The sequence below is a fragment of the Molothrus ater genome, chromosome 4 (assembly GCF_012460135.2).
Source record: "Molothrus ater isolate BHLD 08-10-18 breed brown headed cowbird chromosome 4, BPBGC_Mater_1.1, whole genome shotgun sequence".
In the NCBI taxonomy this organism is placed as follows: Eukaryota; Metazoa; Chordata; class Aves; order Passeriformes; family Icteridae; genus Molothrus; species Molothrus ater.
In genome coordinates this window covers 49,808,159-49,823,386 of record NC_050481.2, presented here as the reverse complement: position 1 = coordinate 49,823,386, position 15,228 = coordinate 49,808,159, and the positions used below count along the sequence as shown (strand labels likewise).

General features: G+C 37.6%; 1 protein-coding gene across 3 annotated transcripts in view; it reads right to left on the bottom strand.

The window, feature by feature from the left end:
- RFC1 (replication factor C subunit 1) overlaps positions 1-15,228 on the bottom strand; it is a 37,114-nt gene that overhangs the window by 10,529 nt on the left and 11,357 nt on the right. For all 3 annotated transcript variants that reach the window (XM_036383132.1, XM_054514774.1, XM_036383133.2), the window contains 11 exons: positions 9,699-9,931; positions 8,918-8,992; positions 7,086-7,163; positions 6,671-6,758; positions 6,346-6,575; positions 5,151-5,258; positions 4,452-4,631; positions 4,048-4,152; positions 2,704-3,100; positions 1,666-1,775; positions 214-328 (listed from right to left, as the gene is read on the bottom strand). In XM_036383132.1, the coding sequence (XP_036239025.1) occupies positions 214-328; positions 1,666-1,775; positions 2,704-3,100; positions 4,048-4,152; positions 4,452-4,631; positions 5,151-5,258; positions 6,346-6,575; positions 6,671-6,758; positions 7,086-7,163; positions 8,918-8,992; positions 9,699-9,931 (1,719 nt within the window). The remainder of the gene's footprint in view (positions 1-213; positions 329-1,665; positions 1,776-2,703; positions 3,101-4,047; positions 4,153-4,451; positions 4,632-5,150; positions 5,259-6,345; positions 6,576-6,670; positions 6,759-7,085; positions 7,164-8,917; positions 8,993-9,698; positions 9,932-15,228) is intronic.

The window sequence follows — 15,228 nt, the reverse complement described above, 5'->3', positions numbered from 1 at the left end:
GCATATTAACAACTCATTTTCCAAGTAGCAGGATTTAATTCTAAACTGAAGAAGAAATATAACAGCTTACTACATGAACCCATCCCTATTAGAGCCAGGCCCCTCCACCTGATGAGCAAGGTATATTCCTAACGTTGTGCAATAAGGGAGCTCTGTCCTTCCTCCAAGCAGACTCTTAATAAAACAAAAATCTCCTTCAAACAACAGACGCACCAGAACAGAAGTCTTTGATGCTGGTGTTGTTAAGTGACTCAGCAACGACTTCCTTCAGACTGTTCTTGCTGCGAGTGTCGCTGGCATTCAGCTCCACGTAGCTATACCCCAGCTCCTGGTCCAAACACACAAACCACATAAAAAGTGAGAACACAAATCAGTGACAAATCATATAGCTTTAATTAGTTTCTCCCCTTTACTCCTTTTCTCTAACAATTCAAAAAAAACTCTATAGCCATGTGTGGAACAGATAGGCCCAAAAGAGACACTTTCTGTTTTGTTTTGTGGTGGGGTTTTTTTGTTGTAGTTTTTTTTGTTTGTTTGTTTGAATTTTTTTGTTGTTGCTTGGTTTTCTTTTTGGTTTAATTGAGGGGGATGCAGAAGCATTGGAGTCAGTGGCACATTTTAAATTTTGAAGATTAACAGAACTGCCAGCAGGGATAGGAACAGATCTGTGAGCCAAGGCTGGCTAAGCTCCATGGTATTTCCAGCTGCATAACAAAGAAACATACCACATGGCTCTGAAAGCTCCAGGAAAGAGAAGCTTTCAACTATTTAACCAACAGGAAACACATGACTCCCACAGCAGCACTAACACTTCTGTCAGTCCCTGACACAACTTAACCCAGCTGCTCCTTTATCAGCAAACTCTCCTGCCAGAGGCAGCCAGAACACAGCACTGAGCACACACAGCATTGGTCTGTTTTGCTGGCATTTCCTGTGGAGCACAGAGAAATGCTCTGTAGAGTCCTGAGGCAGCTGAGAACAAGCCAGGTTGGAAACCAGGAACAGAAAATGACATGCTTTAAGGAAAAAAAAGCGAGCCCAAGACAGCACATTCATCTTTTCTAGTCTAGCTCTAGGTGTGGCATCAACTTGTTGGCACAGAGCTCAAAGACATGCAGTGGGGGGACGGGGAGAAAAGGATTGAGAGTTATTCTATACAACAGATTTCTAAATTCAGATTTAGAAATGGACACATGGCCCTGTCAATTTCTCTCATCCTGAAGTAGCATTTCAATTTGGAAGAAATCTAGGAAATATCTCTCTGTTAGACATATAAAAACCATGACCTTAGCCTGTCAAAAAGCTTGCCAGAATTTGACTCCCACTAAATGCAAATATTCTCCAATATTCCAATATTGCAGAACCAGTGCTGAATGCTCACAGTTTTGGAAAACCATTTCCAATTATTCAACATACTGTGATATGTTTCCTCTCAATGTAACAGAAAGAAATGCAGACACCCATTGGTACCTTCTCACCTCAGACCTGATAAAGGTATCCAAATAGCCACATATTTTCACCTGTAACCCTGTTCTGAGCAGGTGCAACCTGGCTGAGAGCAGACCCTGTCATTCAGACCACACCCACCTGCACACTGTACCTGTATCAAGACTCAGAATTAATATGTAACAAAAGTGTTGGGAACAACCATTATTATGACCTCACCTTACAAACCAAAGCAGCTGTAGTAGTTTTACCAACTCCAGGTGGACCAGAAAGTAATGCTGCTTTAAAGCCTGTCCCATCATCTTTGCTTCCAGTTTTACTAGGTTTTGCTAAAAAAAAAAAAAAAAAAAAGAAAAAAATATCAGGTTTTACCTAGGTATGTAATTATAAAACAATGCTCCTAAAGCTAAAGATATCAAGCATCATTGGAATTTTTCCTCATTTAAGGACAGAGAAGAACATCCAAAGATGCACACACAGCTGCATCCTAACTACTCAGGTAAAAGCCGTTTAAACCAGCTTACAGCTCATAACTTGCAGTGATTTTGAACTGAAAAATACCAAAAAGTGCTATTAATGTAATACAACCATTTCAGCAATTTCCTCACAACCATATCATACACATAAAAAACCAAAAACACCACCAAACCCACACACCACCACAAACAAATTAAGCCAAACCCCAAACACGCCACACCCAAAATCCCACTACCTACTAGAGCTGAACTAAACTTAAACCCTCTTTTAAACACAGAAAAACCTGTCTGTCTATAGGATGACCAACTGTCTACTTGACACATGCCCTTCTTCCCAGAGGCAGGACCTTGACAATTCATCCCTTCACATGAGAGCAGCCCTTTAGACCTGCTCTTATCCTGTATCTTCACTGTTGGCCATGCCTAACCTATTTCCTCTTGCTGAGGAAGAAATCAATGGGCTCAACACAAAGCCATTTTTAGATACATCACAGTAGGATATTTGGGGGGATTTTGTAAAAATGAAAACTCAGACTTAGGGGAAAAAGTCTTTTAAGACACATTTTTCTGCTCTTTTTTCAGGTGGGAAGGTGGGTAGTAAATGAACAAATACTTCACTGAAAAAACCTCAGGCTCAATTGCTGCTAAAAACACATCTGAGTGCAGCCTTACTCCCAATTTCTAGAGCTGCTCTGCTACCACCCAGGCCCTCAGTGGTCCAGGGAACCAAGGAGCATGATTAGCATGAAAGAACACAGAGAAAATTAACCAGGCCAGTCACCTTGTCCATCTTCCAAGGTGTTCTTGTGCCAGTTTCTGAGCCACCGGAGCAGTTTATTGGCACAGCTCTGCTCACCCTGCTGTCCAATAATTGCCTTAAGAGATACAGGCTTATATTTATCTACCCACAGCAATTTCTCTGTGCCATCTTCATTAACCTCAGAAACCAAGCTCCCCTTAGGTTTTGGGGCTTCTTTCTCCTCTACAGTCTGATGTTTAAAGTCCGTAAGTTTTCGAACAGCAGTGGTTTCTTTCTTGACAGATCTGATGGTTTCTCCTTTTTCAGGAGTAGACTTGTATTTTTTATTATTAGCTTCCCTTTTGTAGGGGCTAAAATTCCTTTTCCCAGCCTCAGCTTTCTCTGGTGTCTTTTTGGGTTTTGACTCCACTTTCTTTGCCTTAGGAAAATAAAAAATTAAAAAGAAATTAAAGGAAAAATACGGTAAATAAACAGCATATTTATTTTAACAATTACAGGGGGCTTAGAAAGTGACAAAGCTTATGTATTGATTAAAAAAACCTTCAAGAGCAGATACAGAAATACTTTCTGAGAAATAAAGTACAGCTAAACACAATGTCACCAGGTTCTGTGGTACAACCCACAAAAAAGAGGTAGGAAGTGTTCAGGTCATTCCAAAAGCAGCCCCCTAATTCACAAAGCCTGAGGCATCCTACAATGCTAAACTGATGACTGTAAGATTGGAACAAACGGGTCAGACACCCTTGAAACTCTTGCAAAACACTTGCAAAAGTTGCTCAACCCAAAACAATTCAAAGGCAGCCTAAGTGATAGCTAATAAGCTCAAAGTTGCTTTTCCCTGGGACATTAATGGTATCTTTGCATAAACAAGTCATGTCTTGTAATGAATGCACCACACATTAGAGCTAACAGAGATTCTAATAACATTCTATCAGCCACTACAAGCTAAATTTAAATGTGCACATAAAACTTGGTACCTCTTTTTTCGTATTGAAAAAATTCCCTTTAATATTTGTAGTTCAAGTACCACATAAAGACACGATCTGTTACATATACACATAGTTTACATATTTCTGGGCCTGTCTGGGTACCATGTGGTATCAGTCACAATTACTTATTCCAAAGAATGAATACTCCTTGTTTCAACCCAATACCATCTAAGGAGATGCAATTACCTGCTCTGTCAGGTACCTAAAATGCAGAATAATGTCAGAGCATGAAAATAACCTTTAGCTCCCAAGTAGAGTCATTTGTGTTCAGCACAAACAAAAATTTTTCACTTTTAACCTAAAAGGTCAAACTGATGATTGTTTGAGAAGACAAACTCCTTTCAATTAAAAACAAACTAAAGCAAAAAAAGCATACCTCTGTTTCAGCTGCCAGCTCATATTTTGACTTTTTGCCTGGCATAGTTCGAATAAGATCAAACAGACCATCCTCATCGATAATTTTTGTACCTAAAGCTGATGCCTGAAGCAAAAGAAAGAATTAAATGTGAAATCACATTACATTAGGATTTCTGTAATTAATTTCAAAGTGTTTTCTAGTAAAAAAACTATGACTAGGAACACAACAAGAGTTGATATAGATGTAGATATCTCTGTGTGTTGTATGTATGCACAGAAGTAAAAACAAAACAGAGTCGTAAGCCACTTGGCAACTTTTCATTTTAAAGATGCACTTTGTTGTGGCAGGGATACTGGAAATTACCAGATAAGAGAGGAACAATTGAGCTGCACTTTGCCTTTGGCCAGGCAGGGCCCACTCACCTTCTCACACTTGGACTGGCCGCAGTCCCGGCCCATCACCAGGTAATTTGTTTTCTTGCTGACATTGCCGGTTACCTTTCCCCCGTAACGCTCAATCAGAGACTTGGCCTCATCTCTCTCAATGCACTCCAGAACTCCGGTAATTACAAATGTCAGCCCCTCCAAGCAGTTCTCAGCTCCCTGAGAACCAGAGCATTGCAGAAAATGCCATTACTGATACAATTCTACCAAATAGCCCTTAACCATCAGCTATTTTAACCCTCTACCACATCAAGTACCCTATGAAACTTTACAAATCAGACTATCGTACCTAGCTAGGTAATAGTTCTAAAAGTTCCAATGAGAATAGCTACCAACACAACTCCACACACTGTTTACCTGACCATACTTGTAGCACTCTGTGCTTCAAGCATAGCATATGAATCAATTGAGTGACAGCAATCTTCAACTTTAAGACCTGTAACTATTTTTAATTATCATGACTTCCTAAATCAAGTTCTGAGTACAAATTCTTTAAGTACACTTCCTTACATCTAGTCACTACTTAGCATTACAATTTATGTTTTTCCAATACATTCTTCCTACTGGGAAAAAAATACCAGTCTTTAAACAGTTATGTTGATATTTTTTTAAACTACTTACAGCAGTAGGTCTACCAAACACTCCCCATCATATACAGAATCCTGCAGCCAAGCTTACCTGAGGTATCTCTTTGGAGCCCAGTGCTTTGGGACCCTCACGATTGAGGAAGCTTCGGTAAGCTTGGTAATTGTTTCGCTTCTTTTCAGAGTCCTCAGGACTTATAGACTGGGTCAGGAGAGGAAAAAAAACTAATATACATATTACAGATATAAAAACAGCAAGATATAAAAACAGCAAAATATACCCAAGCTTCACAGCTTAAGACATTTTCACGCACCAAAGGAAAACCAAGTGTTAACACTTGTTTATAATCTATTAACATGCAATACTGAATCTTGCTCTCCTTTTGGTGATTGTGTTGAGGTGTTTTTCCTTGTTCCTTTTAAAAATACTTCAAAAATGTGAGAGTTTAAAAAATATGTACCCATTGTTTATTGGCAGGTTTCTGTAGCTTCATCTATTGCACATATACACGCTCACTCAACTCTTAAATTGTCACTTTAAATTCACATCCTATTTATGATGTACACTTATAGAAAAAGTAGAAATACTATGAAGTACACTTTAAGAGACACTTAAGCTTCTCAATCAGCAAACAATGCTAAAAACTGACCTCAAAAGGAGGTGCAGGCTCTCCCTTCTGATTACAACTGCTATTTAATTGTCAAAATGGGGTACTTCATACTGTATGATTAAGAAGTACATTTTAATGCTGCCACTAACTGCCAGTGCTCAACAAATACAGTTACTGAATCAGATATAAAACCCCAAATTCTATTCTTACATAGCATGTCAATAATAAGAAAAAAAAGGAGACTAGGGAGAGAAATATAAATACCTAAACAATGCCACCCCCATCATTTTAACCACAGAACAGATCCCCAGGTCACCACACTGACATCAGTAAGTTTGCGCTCACTAAGTGTCAGAATTCCTGCATTCTGCGTTTTCCAGCCAAGTTAAACAAGAGAAAGCACAGAACTGATTTTGCAGTGTACCTGCACACCTTAATGGGCATTAGAGAACCTCAGGTCCTTCATCTGTTTAATTTACACTTTGCCAAATAATTTTTTACACTTAGTTTTACAACTGCTGTAAAGAAGGAACTTACAGTCTTACCAGAATTCAAAACCTTAAAAGATGCTCAGGAGATTCAAACCACCAAGTTACAACAGTGACACCTATAATAAATGAAAACTATTTTCCTGCAAACTCCACCAAGACATCTAAATTAATTTTGATAGCTCCCTACCTCAGTCTTCTTGGGAGAAACTTTCTCCTTCTTTGGTGTTGTCTTCTCTTCTTTCCCTGAAGCTGCTTTTCCTCTTAGTGCATTTTGAGCACCTCTTTCCTTTCCAGCAATCTCTTCTTTTTTACCATTAGATGATTGTGGAGGTAAACAAGAACCTTTCAACTGTTCAGATTTAGCTTGTGGCTTTGCAGAGTAATTCATGGCTGCACCAGCTGAGTCTGTTGCTTTCACTTGATAGGAGGCAAAGGGAGAAGAGTTCATATATAAAAATGTATCTCATTAATATTATAAATTAGTGCAATGCTTTTCAGTTTCTGTGTCCTACCTCCTTCTGACTGCTTGTACCCTGCTGTTGTATTAGGGCTGCTGTTGATGCTCTGTACTGTTTGCTCTCCTTCTGTGTTTTTCCGAGCCTAAATAAACACACGATGCCAAAGTCAGGGATGTGTGTCCCAAGCTCCCACAGAGACACAGCAACACACTTCACTTAACTGGGACTAGAACTTACAATACCATCCCTACAGAGGCATCCAGCACACACTGTCTGATTAGGCAGGACACCCTTTACTGAGCAAGGAAAAGCCAGGAGGGCAGTATAAGAAGTGAGTATTCTATTTCCATGAAAACACTTTCCTGCTGTTTTTAAGGCATTTGTATGGAAGTCTCAAAACAAAGGTGTATAAGTAAGAACACTCCCAGCAATGCAGCTCCTAAAAGTGTAAGTTTAAAAAGAATTCAACCTTTTTCTTCTGTGGTGTTTCATCCAACATGGCCAGAGTTCTAGCAAATTCTTCATCTTCATGCAGCTGTCTCTCCAGCTGAAAGGAAAAAAAAAAGATTTTTAGGCTAATGCCAAACAAGTTCTAACTCTAGTGTATTTTTACAAAAACTCTTAAGTGAGCACATAGCTAGAAAAAGGGTGTCCTACCAGAGGCAAATAAATTTCTGGAAATGGCACTGAAGAATTACTTGTCTCCCCCAGAAAACAAGACTAGTTAAATCTAGTGAGAAAAATGGACTTGTTGCACTAGAAACATTATTATGCCTGTATAAGCTGTTTTCAAATGAGTTTTTCATTCATATATTTTATTGTTGTGTACCTTTTTATTTTAAATAATCAAACTTTGAAGGCTGCACCTGACAACAAACAGCCTGCAACAACATGTAACCTGCTGGCTTTATCAAAAGCAGTCCCAAAAGACAAGTAGTAATGATGCCTGTTAAAAATTATAATATCTCCAGAATGAATGCTTTATTCTCATTTACTATTAGCAAAAAATGCATATTAAAAAATTCTGTTCTGGAGAACTTAACTACTGCCCTTAGCCCTGCTCTTAGTGTCAGTTCTATTTACTTTAGGGAAGCAAATATACTTTAACTTTCTATTACTTATACTCATACAAGTGATTTTCTCTGATGAAAGAACCAGTAAAAACAAACAGTGCACAACATCTGAGAGTTATTTATTAGTTGTAAAAAAACCCCACCAAAGTCAGTTTGGCTTCATTTTTATTTCACTTAACATAAACCTGACATCTCCAGTGATAACTGATCCTTTGGTTACCTTTCCTGTGCAATATGGTACCTTGGGAAAAACCATTTCTATTCATGAATAGTGTTCATTATTGCCAATAAATATTGACCACTGTTTCAACAGGAGAACAACAGAATTACTTTCATAATTGAAATCCAACATGCCATGCTTTAAGATCCCAATAGATGACTTTATAAAACCAGTATGCCACAGGCATTGTCTGTATGTGTCCATACAGTGAAATCTACCTTCCCTGAGGATAGTGAGGAAGGGAAAGGGCAGAGAGCACCCAGTGCAAAGCAGACTGGGGCAGAGACACCCCTGAAATAAAGTTCTGGGATGCACAGAAACTCTGACAGTTATGGATAAGATCAGTTCAAAGAAAGACATCATCTTATTTTTCCTGACTGGTTGTTTAACTTTCTAGTAGGGTAAAGCTGGATTCACTTTCTCTCATCCTTACTTTCAGAGGTGCAGATTTGTCTGTACAATCTACTTATTTCAAACAATACTCAATATTACAAATATATGTGGGAAATCAAGTTTTCCCAAAAGCAAGTAAATATGTGTACCTTCCCTCATAGTAGTACTGATTCAAATAGGAAAGTTTAAGACATGTAAGGGCCATTCACATTTTTCTCAACTATAAGAAAATTTAAAAGACATGTAAAACAGATCATGGATGGCAATGACTTTTAATTTTTTACTCCAGAGAATGAAAATAAACATAACGCCATCAAAACATGAGGAAGCAGAAAGTGAATTCTGTGTGAAAGGCAGGATTATTAGAAGCACATCAGCTGCACAGACAGAGAAAATCAATTTTCTCTCTATCCAGACTAAGTGATACATTCTATTTACATAACTGAAATATTGCCTATAAAAATAACTGTGTGACCAGGCTTGCACATATTGATGAATTTTATTACACTTAGTTACAGCATACCTGGAAAGTCCATCTTAACTTCTTAAGGAAAACCAATTTTAAGTTAAACAAACTGCTCTTGATATAGAGCATTAAATTTGTAGAAATTTTACCTCTGAATCTTCTTCAAGCTGCAGTTGCCTAGCAATAGCCTCATCATCTAGTGTGCTGTCTCTGCTCTGTGAAGGCTATATTAAAGAAAAAAAGACCAATTATTCAGTTACCCCATTACTGTGTCAATTATAATAACTTCACATGTATAGATTCCTTCTGTATGCTTCTAGAAAAGGACTGTGAATGAGACATGCAACATTAATTTCTAGCTCTCTAACCTAAACACTATTAAACAAGGCTATTTTCAAGGGGTTTTGTTATTCAAAACAAGACCATGCTATAATGTCAATATCTCAACTATTAAAACAATGCTAAACATCTCTCAAACTATCAAATGAAAAAAAAAATACATTAGTAACTATACTGGGAATTTTTAAGTTCCTCCATACTTTTACTGAGTGCTTTGTTATTCCACGAATATGTGTCCCATGAAGCTTGGGAAAACAACCTTCTCCCTCTCCTGCCTGCCTCCACCCTAAGCTATCCCTTCCACTCACCAACCTAAGAAAACCTAATGGATTTCAAGAAATGTCACTTGAGAAGGGGCAATAAGAAAATACAACCTTCAACTTCGTGCTATCTTACCAAACATGGAAACCACTCCAAACTTGTATTTGAGGAGTTGATGTGCACATGTGGATCATGAGAGCTCAACTTCTATGTGAGTGCTCATACAGAGCAACAGGAGGTAGGAGCAGCACTTCAGCACCTCCTTGCAGTCCAACTGTTCATTCTGAGCTGCCACCAGACACACGAGTAGGAGCCTCCATCAGGACTCACCTCTCTCCTTTTACTTGCTACCAGCTTCTTTTCTGAGCGTTGGACACTCCTTGTCCCAAAGAAATCAAGTGCAGAGGTGGGAGTCTGTTTCACTGGAGAGAGGGGTTTGCTTTTAGCTTGTGGTTTTACCTCCTCTTTTTTCACAGTATTTGTTCTTGGACAACCAACCCCTGATGTCCCGTTCTCCTTCGGTTTCAGGGAAATTCTTTTATTGGCAAAATCATCATCTTCATCTAAACACAAAGAGAATTCCATTACTTCTGGTACACAGAACTCAAGTTCTAATAAGAGAACTGCCAAGACAACTATTTTAGCACATTACATCAACTCAATCCTTAAAAAATGCAACAGGCATTCCAAAGTTTTCTGAAAAAAAGGCTGAGTTGCACAACATGTAGTGTTTAACACCTTGAATAGCATAACTCAAGTCTGAACAGATTCAGTACTGAAATAACACAATACTGTTACTTGTGCTCACACATTACCTCTCAATTAGATAAGTTCACAAGGAATGCCTTCCCTTCTTAAATGAGGAAAATAAACAGAAGATCTAGATCAATGAAATTTGAACTCCCTCCTCAATTCATGTCAAATTGAACAGCGTGACTCTTCCTTTACATTTTAGATGATGCACAAAGCCACGTTTATTTTATTACTTTACAGTACTCATCAACAAAGCAGCTAACATAGGCTTTGTAGACATGCATTCTTAAGCATCTATCTTACATTACAAACCAAGGAAAAATATCAGAACTTTTTTTTACAAAAAAAAAAAAAGGAAAAAAGGATTCTTGGGTAAGCTTCCTAGTTATTTTTTAAGTATTGCTCATAGTTTATGAATATTTTAGCAAAAACATTTCAATGCCATTTTTTCACTTTTTCCATTTTAGAGATTCTATGTATGAGCTTTCTACATCTCTGCACTTAAACACACCTCCTTCCAGTACAGTTGAAACCAACTAAAAGAAAAACAACAATTTCACAGAACACAGAAATCAGACAAGGTCAGCAAGACAAAATGGATTTTTCAGTTTGAAAGGAGGAGGAAAAGTGGCATACAGAGTCTTACTGAGAATTATCCCACAGACCACTGAGCAAAATTTTAATCTCTCCTTTTCAGATTCTTCTCTAATAACCAAGACATAGTCTGCCCAGCAATGAAAAAGAAAGAGGGTTTGATGGCTGTTTATTAATTTTTAACCCAAATTTTTCATCCAGTTAATCAATTAATCAACAAAAAATGAATACCAAGGACTTCAAAGAGTTTTAGGTCATGTTGTGAAGTCTTACTGACAGTTCTACAAATGAAACCCTCTCACTGAGGCATACAAAACCCCACATATCAGATTAATACAACAGCACAGAAGACAAACATCCCTGGACAAACTTCTACAAATGGTAAAAGCATCATCTTTGTGAATTCTTCTACAAACTCAAAGTGAGCAAATAAGCTGAAAGAAAATACTCAAAATTAATATCAGACACTCTACAAAAGCAGCAGAAAGACTTGAGAGGAACAGAAACAGAGGCAGTTTTATTTGCATGCCTCTAACTGAAGTCTAGTTTTACTTTTCTCAAAATAGAGATGCTTTAGACACTCACCTCAACATATCATAAACACAGATTGTTCTAAACATCCTCTTTTTAACAGAACTTGAATTGACAGCATTATCACAAAAACATGTTCATTTTCCAGCAACCCCTAATTTAAGTCCCCATATTTCTTTTCAAACAAAAATTTGTTTTCTTACCACTTCCCTGTCATCTCTTATTTTTTTTATATCTATTCCTAGTCTGTCATCTCTTATTTTTGTTGTATTCTAGGCAAAGATGGAGGGAAACAATTGGTTTTTGTTTCACCTGTTCTCAACAGATGGCAGTGTTGGGAGTGTTTCAGGCATCAGCCAGAACTTGCTGCTACTGAGCACTTACTAGGCAGACTATCATGAGAACCAAGCAGGATTCCACCTATTGCTGGGAGAGAAAGTTCAGAAAGGGGAAAAACTAACACAGAGATGCGTCTCTAGAATGCCTAAAGACAAAAATTTATCCAAGAGAAAGTGGCATTTCAGCCAAGTGAATTCACAAAGCATTATGGAAGAGAAAATTCAATCCCAGGCCCTCAGCTGACAGCAGCAGGTTTTACACAAAGTTAAAAGCTTTCCTATTCTCAACACAATTTATTTTCCCAATGCAGCAGTAAATGTCCTACTGCCATTTAGCTCAATTTAACAAACTGTGACTGTTCAGGGAGATTTGGACACCAGATGCTGTAGACTCCTAATTTACAATAGTTTCAAGTCTGAATAGGAGATTACTTATCTCAGTTTCAAGAATATTTCTGGTTCTTTCAAATTTTTCACTTTAACAAAAAAAACCATTTGCAGGAATAAAATATACTGTTACTGTAAATCAGCAGTTAATGTAGAAGTAATTACATTTATTTGTCTTAAGATTACACAAATCCTACTCTGCCCCCCCAGCTCCCAGTTTTTCTTAAACTAAGGACTGCTCAATGCTAAAAAAGAACTTTTACTTATCATTACTGTTATCAGAGGATCTGTATGCAATATTGATTTTTTTCATTATTCACTTATAACCATAAATAGCAATAAAACCCAACAGGATATTGCTTTCTCTTAAGTAGAAAGAAGTAGAGTAAATACAATTAGATTTTAATTTAAAAATTATGCACTCAAGTCATTTAGGAAGACAGTACTACCTATTATCAATAGTTAGAACTTGGCTTTAATTATGTTGCTCCAAGAAATGACAGGATTAGAAGCATTTATTGACTGCAAGCAGTGGCTGAAGACAGACAAGAGACTCACTTATGAACAGTCATTATTGATAAATAAAAATAAAGAAAAATGAGAATGAGAACATGGAAGTTGTCATTAGGAAACGAAACCAGCCTGATTCTATTAAAAGTGGGTTTCAAAAGAGGCTTTAGGGGACTGACACTCAGGCTGCATTTTCATCCCAGGTTCAGGAAATCCATGAACACATCACAAATTCACCTGATCTCCAGGCACTCCCCTTAGTTCAAGTACTGAAAAACACCAACTTCTTTAGGAAAACCTTAACACTTTTCCTCCAAACAAACTGCTCCCATACACCTGCTGCCACAGAAGTGAACAGCAAAGTTCATCAGCTGCACACTTCCAGTCTCCTTGTAAGCATGAAGGCAACTTGATTTACAGCTCTGAAGGTGCCAAGACAGTGATACTACTGCTGCTGCACTAATCAGGTCAATGGTGCTCAACATGCAACATGTGACCTGTAAAAGGAAAAAGATGTCTTCTTATTTATAAGAAGCAAGACAATAATTTGTGGAAAATACAAGCGAAAATTTGGGTTTTAACTTGCAGAAATTGTAGATTAATTGCATTCTTATAGCAATTGCTGGGCAAACCTCAAGATAGCCTTACATGGGGGAATGGACTTCAATGAGAAACAAGAATCAATTTCAGCATCAACTAGATGACTTATCTGTTGTAAAACCTTTCTAGAGCAGAACACAACTATTCCAAGAACAGTATTTCCTGTTTACATTGATCCACTGTTGTGTGCTATGAATGAAAAATGAAATAAAAATGAAAAAATATCCTGAACTTACACTGTTTTTTCCCGGATCAGCTCAGAACTACAAACACAAGTAAAGTATTCTAGTTGAGGCTTCTGGAAATCAAGTACATGCAGCAAAGGGCAAGCTACCCATGTGATCAATGGAACACACAGGCAGTGACCACCAGGAGATTGCTTTTAATTATTTTGTACACAAACACTGCACATGAAGCTGGGATCCATTATGCCAGGCAATGTAGGAGGACAAACTTCCCTAGCAACAAACAACTGCCATCCTGGGGGTTTTAAGAGCTATTCCATGACGTTAAAGCACAGCTGGCTTTCATTTCATGTACTGTTCCAGCAGCAGCACAATTATGTTAATAAACCAATGCCAGCAGGTCACTTGTAACTGCTTGTTATTCCTCTTTCCTACCCTCACCCTTTTTAAAAGAGTTTCACCTGTTGATTACTGAACAACACCTGAGGTTGTTCCCTAACTGAGCCTGATAAAAATTATCTCGGCTGTTTTAAAAATAAATTCAGATCCTTGTAAAAGACTTGGGTACAGGAATGACCTCAGCCAATCTAAAAAGGGAGCACTCTATTGCACACAGGGACAATGGCAATAAGCAGCATAGGATAGGCCCTCAGAACAATGTATTTCATTAATTTATTATTTCTGTACTGTTGAGTTGCTCATCACTAGAAAATGTAATTCCCTGGTTCCTATTCTATTTAGGATACAAAATATTTGAGGCAGGAACAGCCTGTTACTATGATGTCATAAAACCAACTCTAAATATAGGCTGGGCACGTACAGAGCATAACTGATTTCTACTTATTATTATGTATGTTGAATGGCATTTGTAGACTACTACATAAGGATTTCTGTATAGAGCTAAAGGACTACATCCTAAAATCATTAAATCTACATTACTTGTAAAAATTATAATACTCTGGACATTTTTCAGTTTCAGTGACACCTTTTCTGCACAAGTACTTAAATAGTTCCAGCGCTACAGGACCTGCCATCTCCAGCAACAGGCATTGCTGTCTAAGCTAAATGGAGGGTGCAGAAAATAAGGTTTGTCTACAGTTCTAGTATTGACTTTATTTACTTTACCTATGCATGGGTCAGCAGCCAACACTCCCAACACTTGGCAGGATTGAGTTTTGTACTCATCTTTTGCCTAAAGTAACTCTTTAAGAAGGTTACCTTTAAGATAACCACTTCTCAAAAAAGCCAGCAAGTCTACTCCAACTCCACCCCTGCAACTCCTTCAAAAAAACAGATGCTATGTGTGATTAGCAAAGTGCATTTTTTCTTTCTCCTCACTTAAAAAAAACTAGTAGTTGCAACCTACATTTAAAAATTTAGATATTATGTCATTAAGTCATGTTAGAGTTTTAATACCATTTCTCAAAAAGCTAACTGATTTTAGACGTACTACAAACATGCACTTTAAACCACAATTGTTAGCATCTGGCCTATATTGACATGTCAAGGTCCTGTGCTGTTATAAAAATATAAAGCTCACCTGAATCATTTCACCTTTAAACCCCTGAAACAAATTTATCTTTGGATTTTTCAGTTATAAAAGGCAACCTTAAAAAGTTGCCTCTGCTTTATTTTTCATTTTGAGATAAACAGGTTTATGGATACAACACTGAAATGCAGTTAACTACCATGAGTTAGACACTTGAGTGCCAAACTACACAGCCTTTGATATCCTTGGTCCAACACATACCAAATAAAATTGTTAGTCAAGTCTATATGCTTAGTTTTGGGACCACTAAAATACAAAAGAAGGGTGAATATATTTAAACCCAAGTAAATTATCTTAATAGGCAAACCCATCAATTACAACAACTCCTTCCAAATGAAATGCTTGCACACGGCATAGAAAGAGCTGTGTGTATCACCTCAGCAAGCAATTAGAAGGGATCAGTCCACTAACTC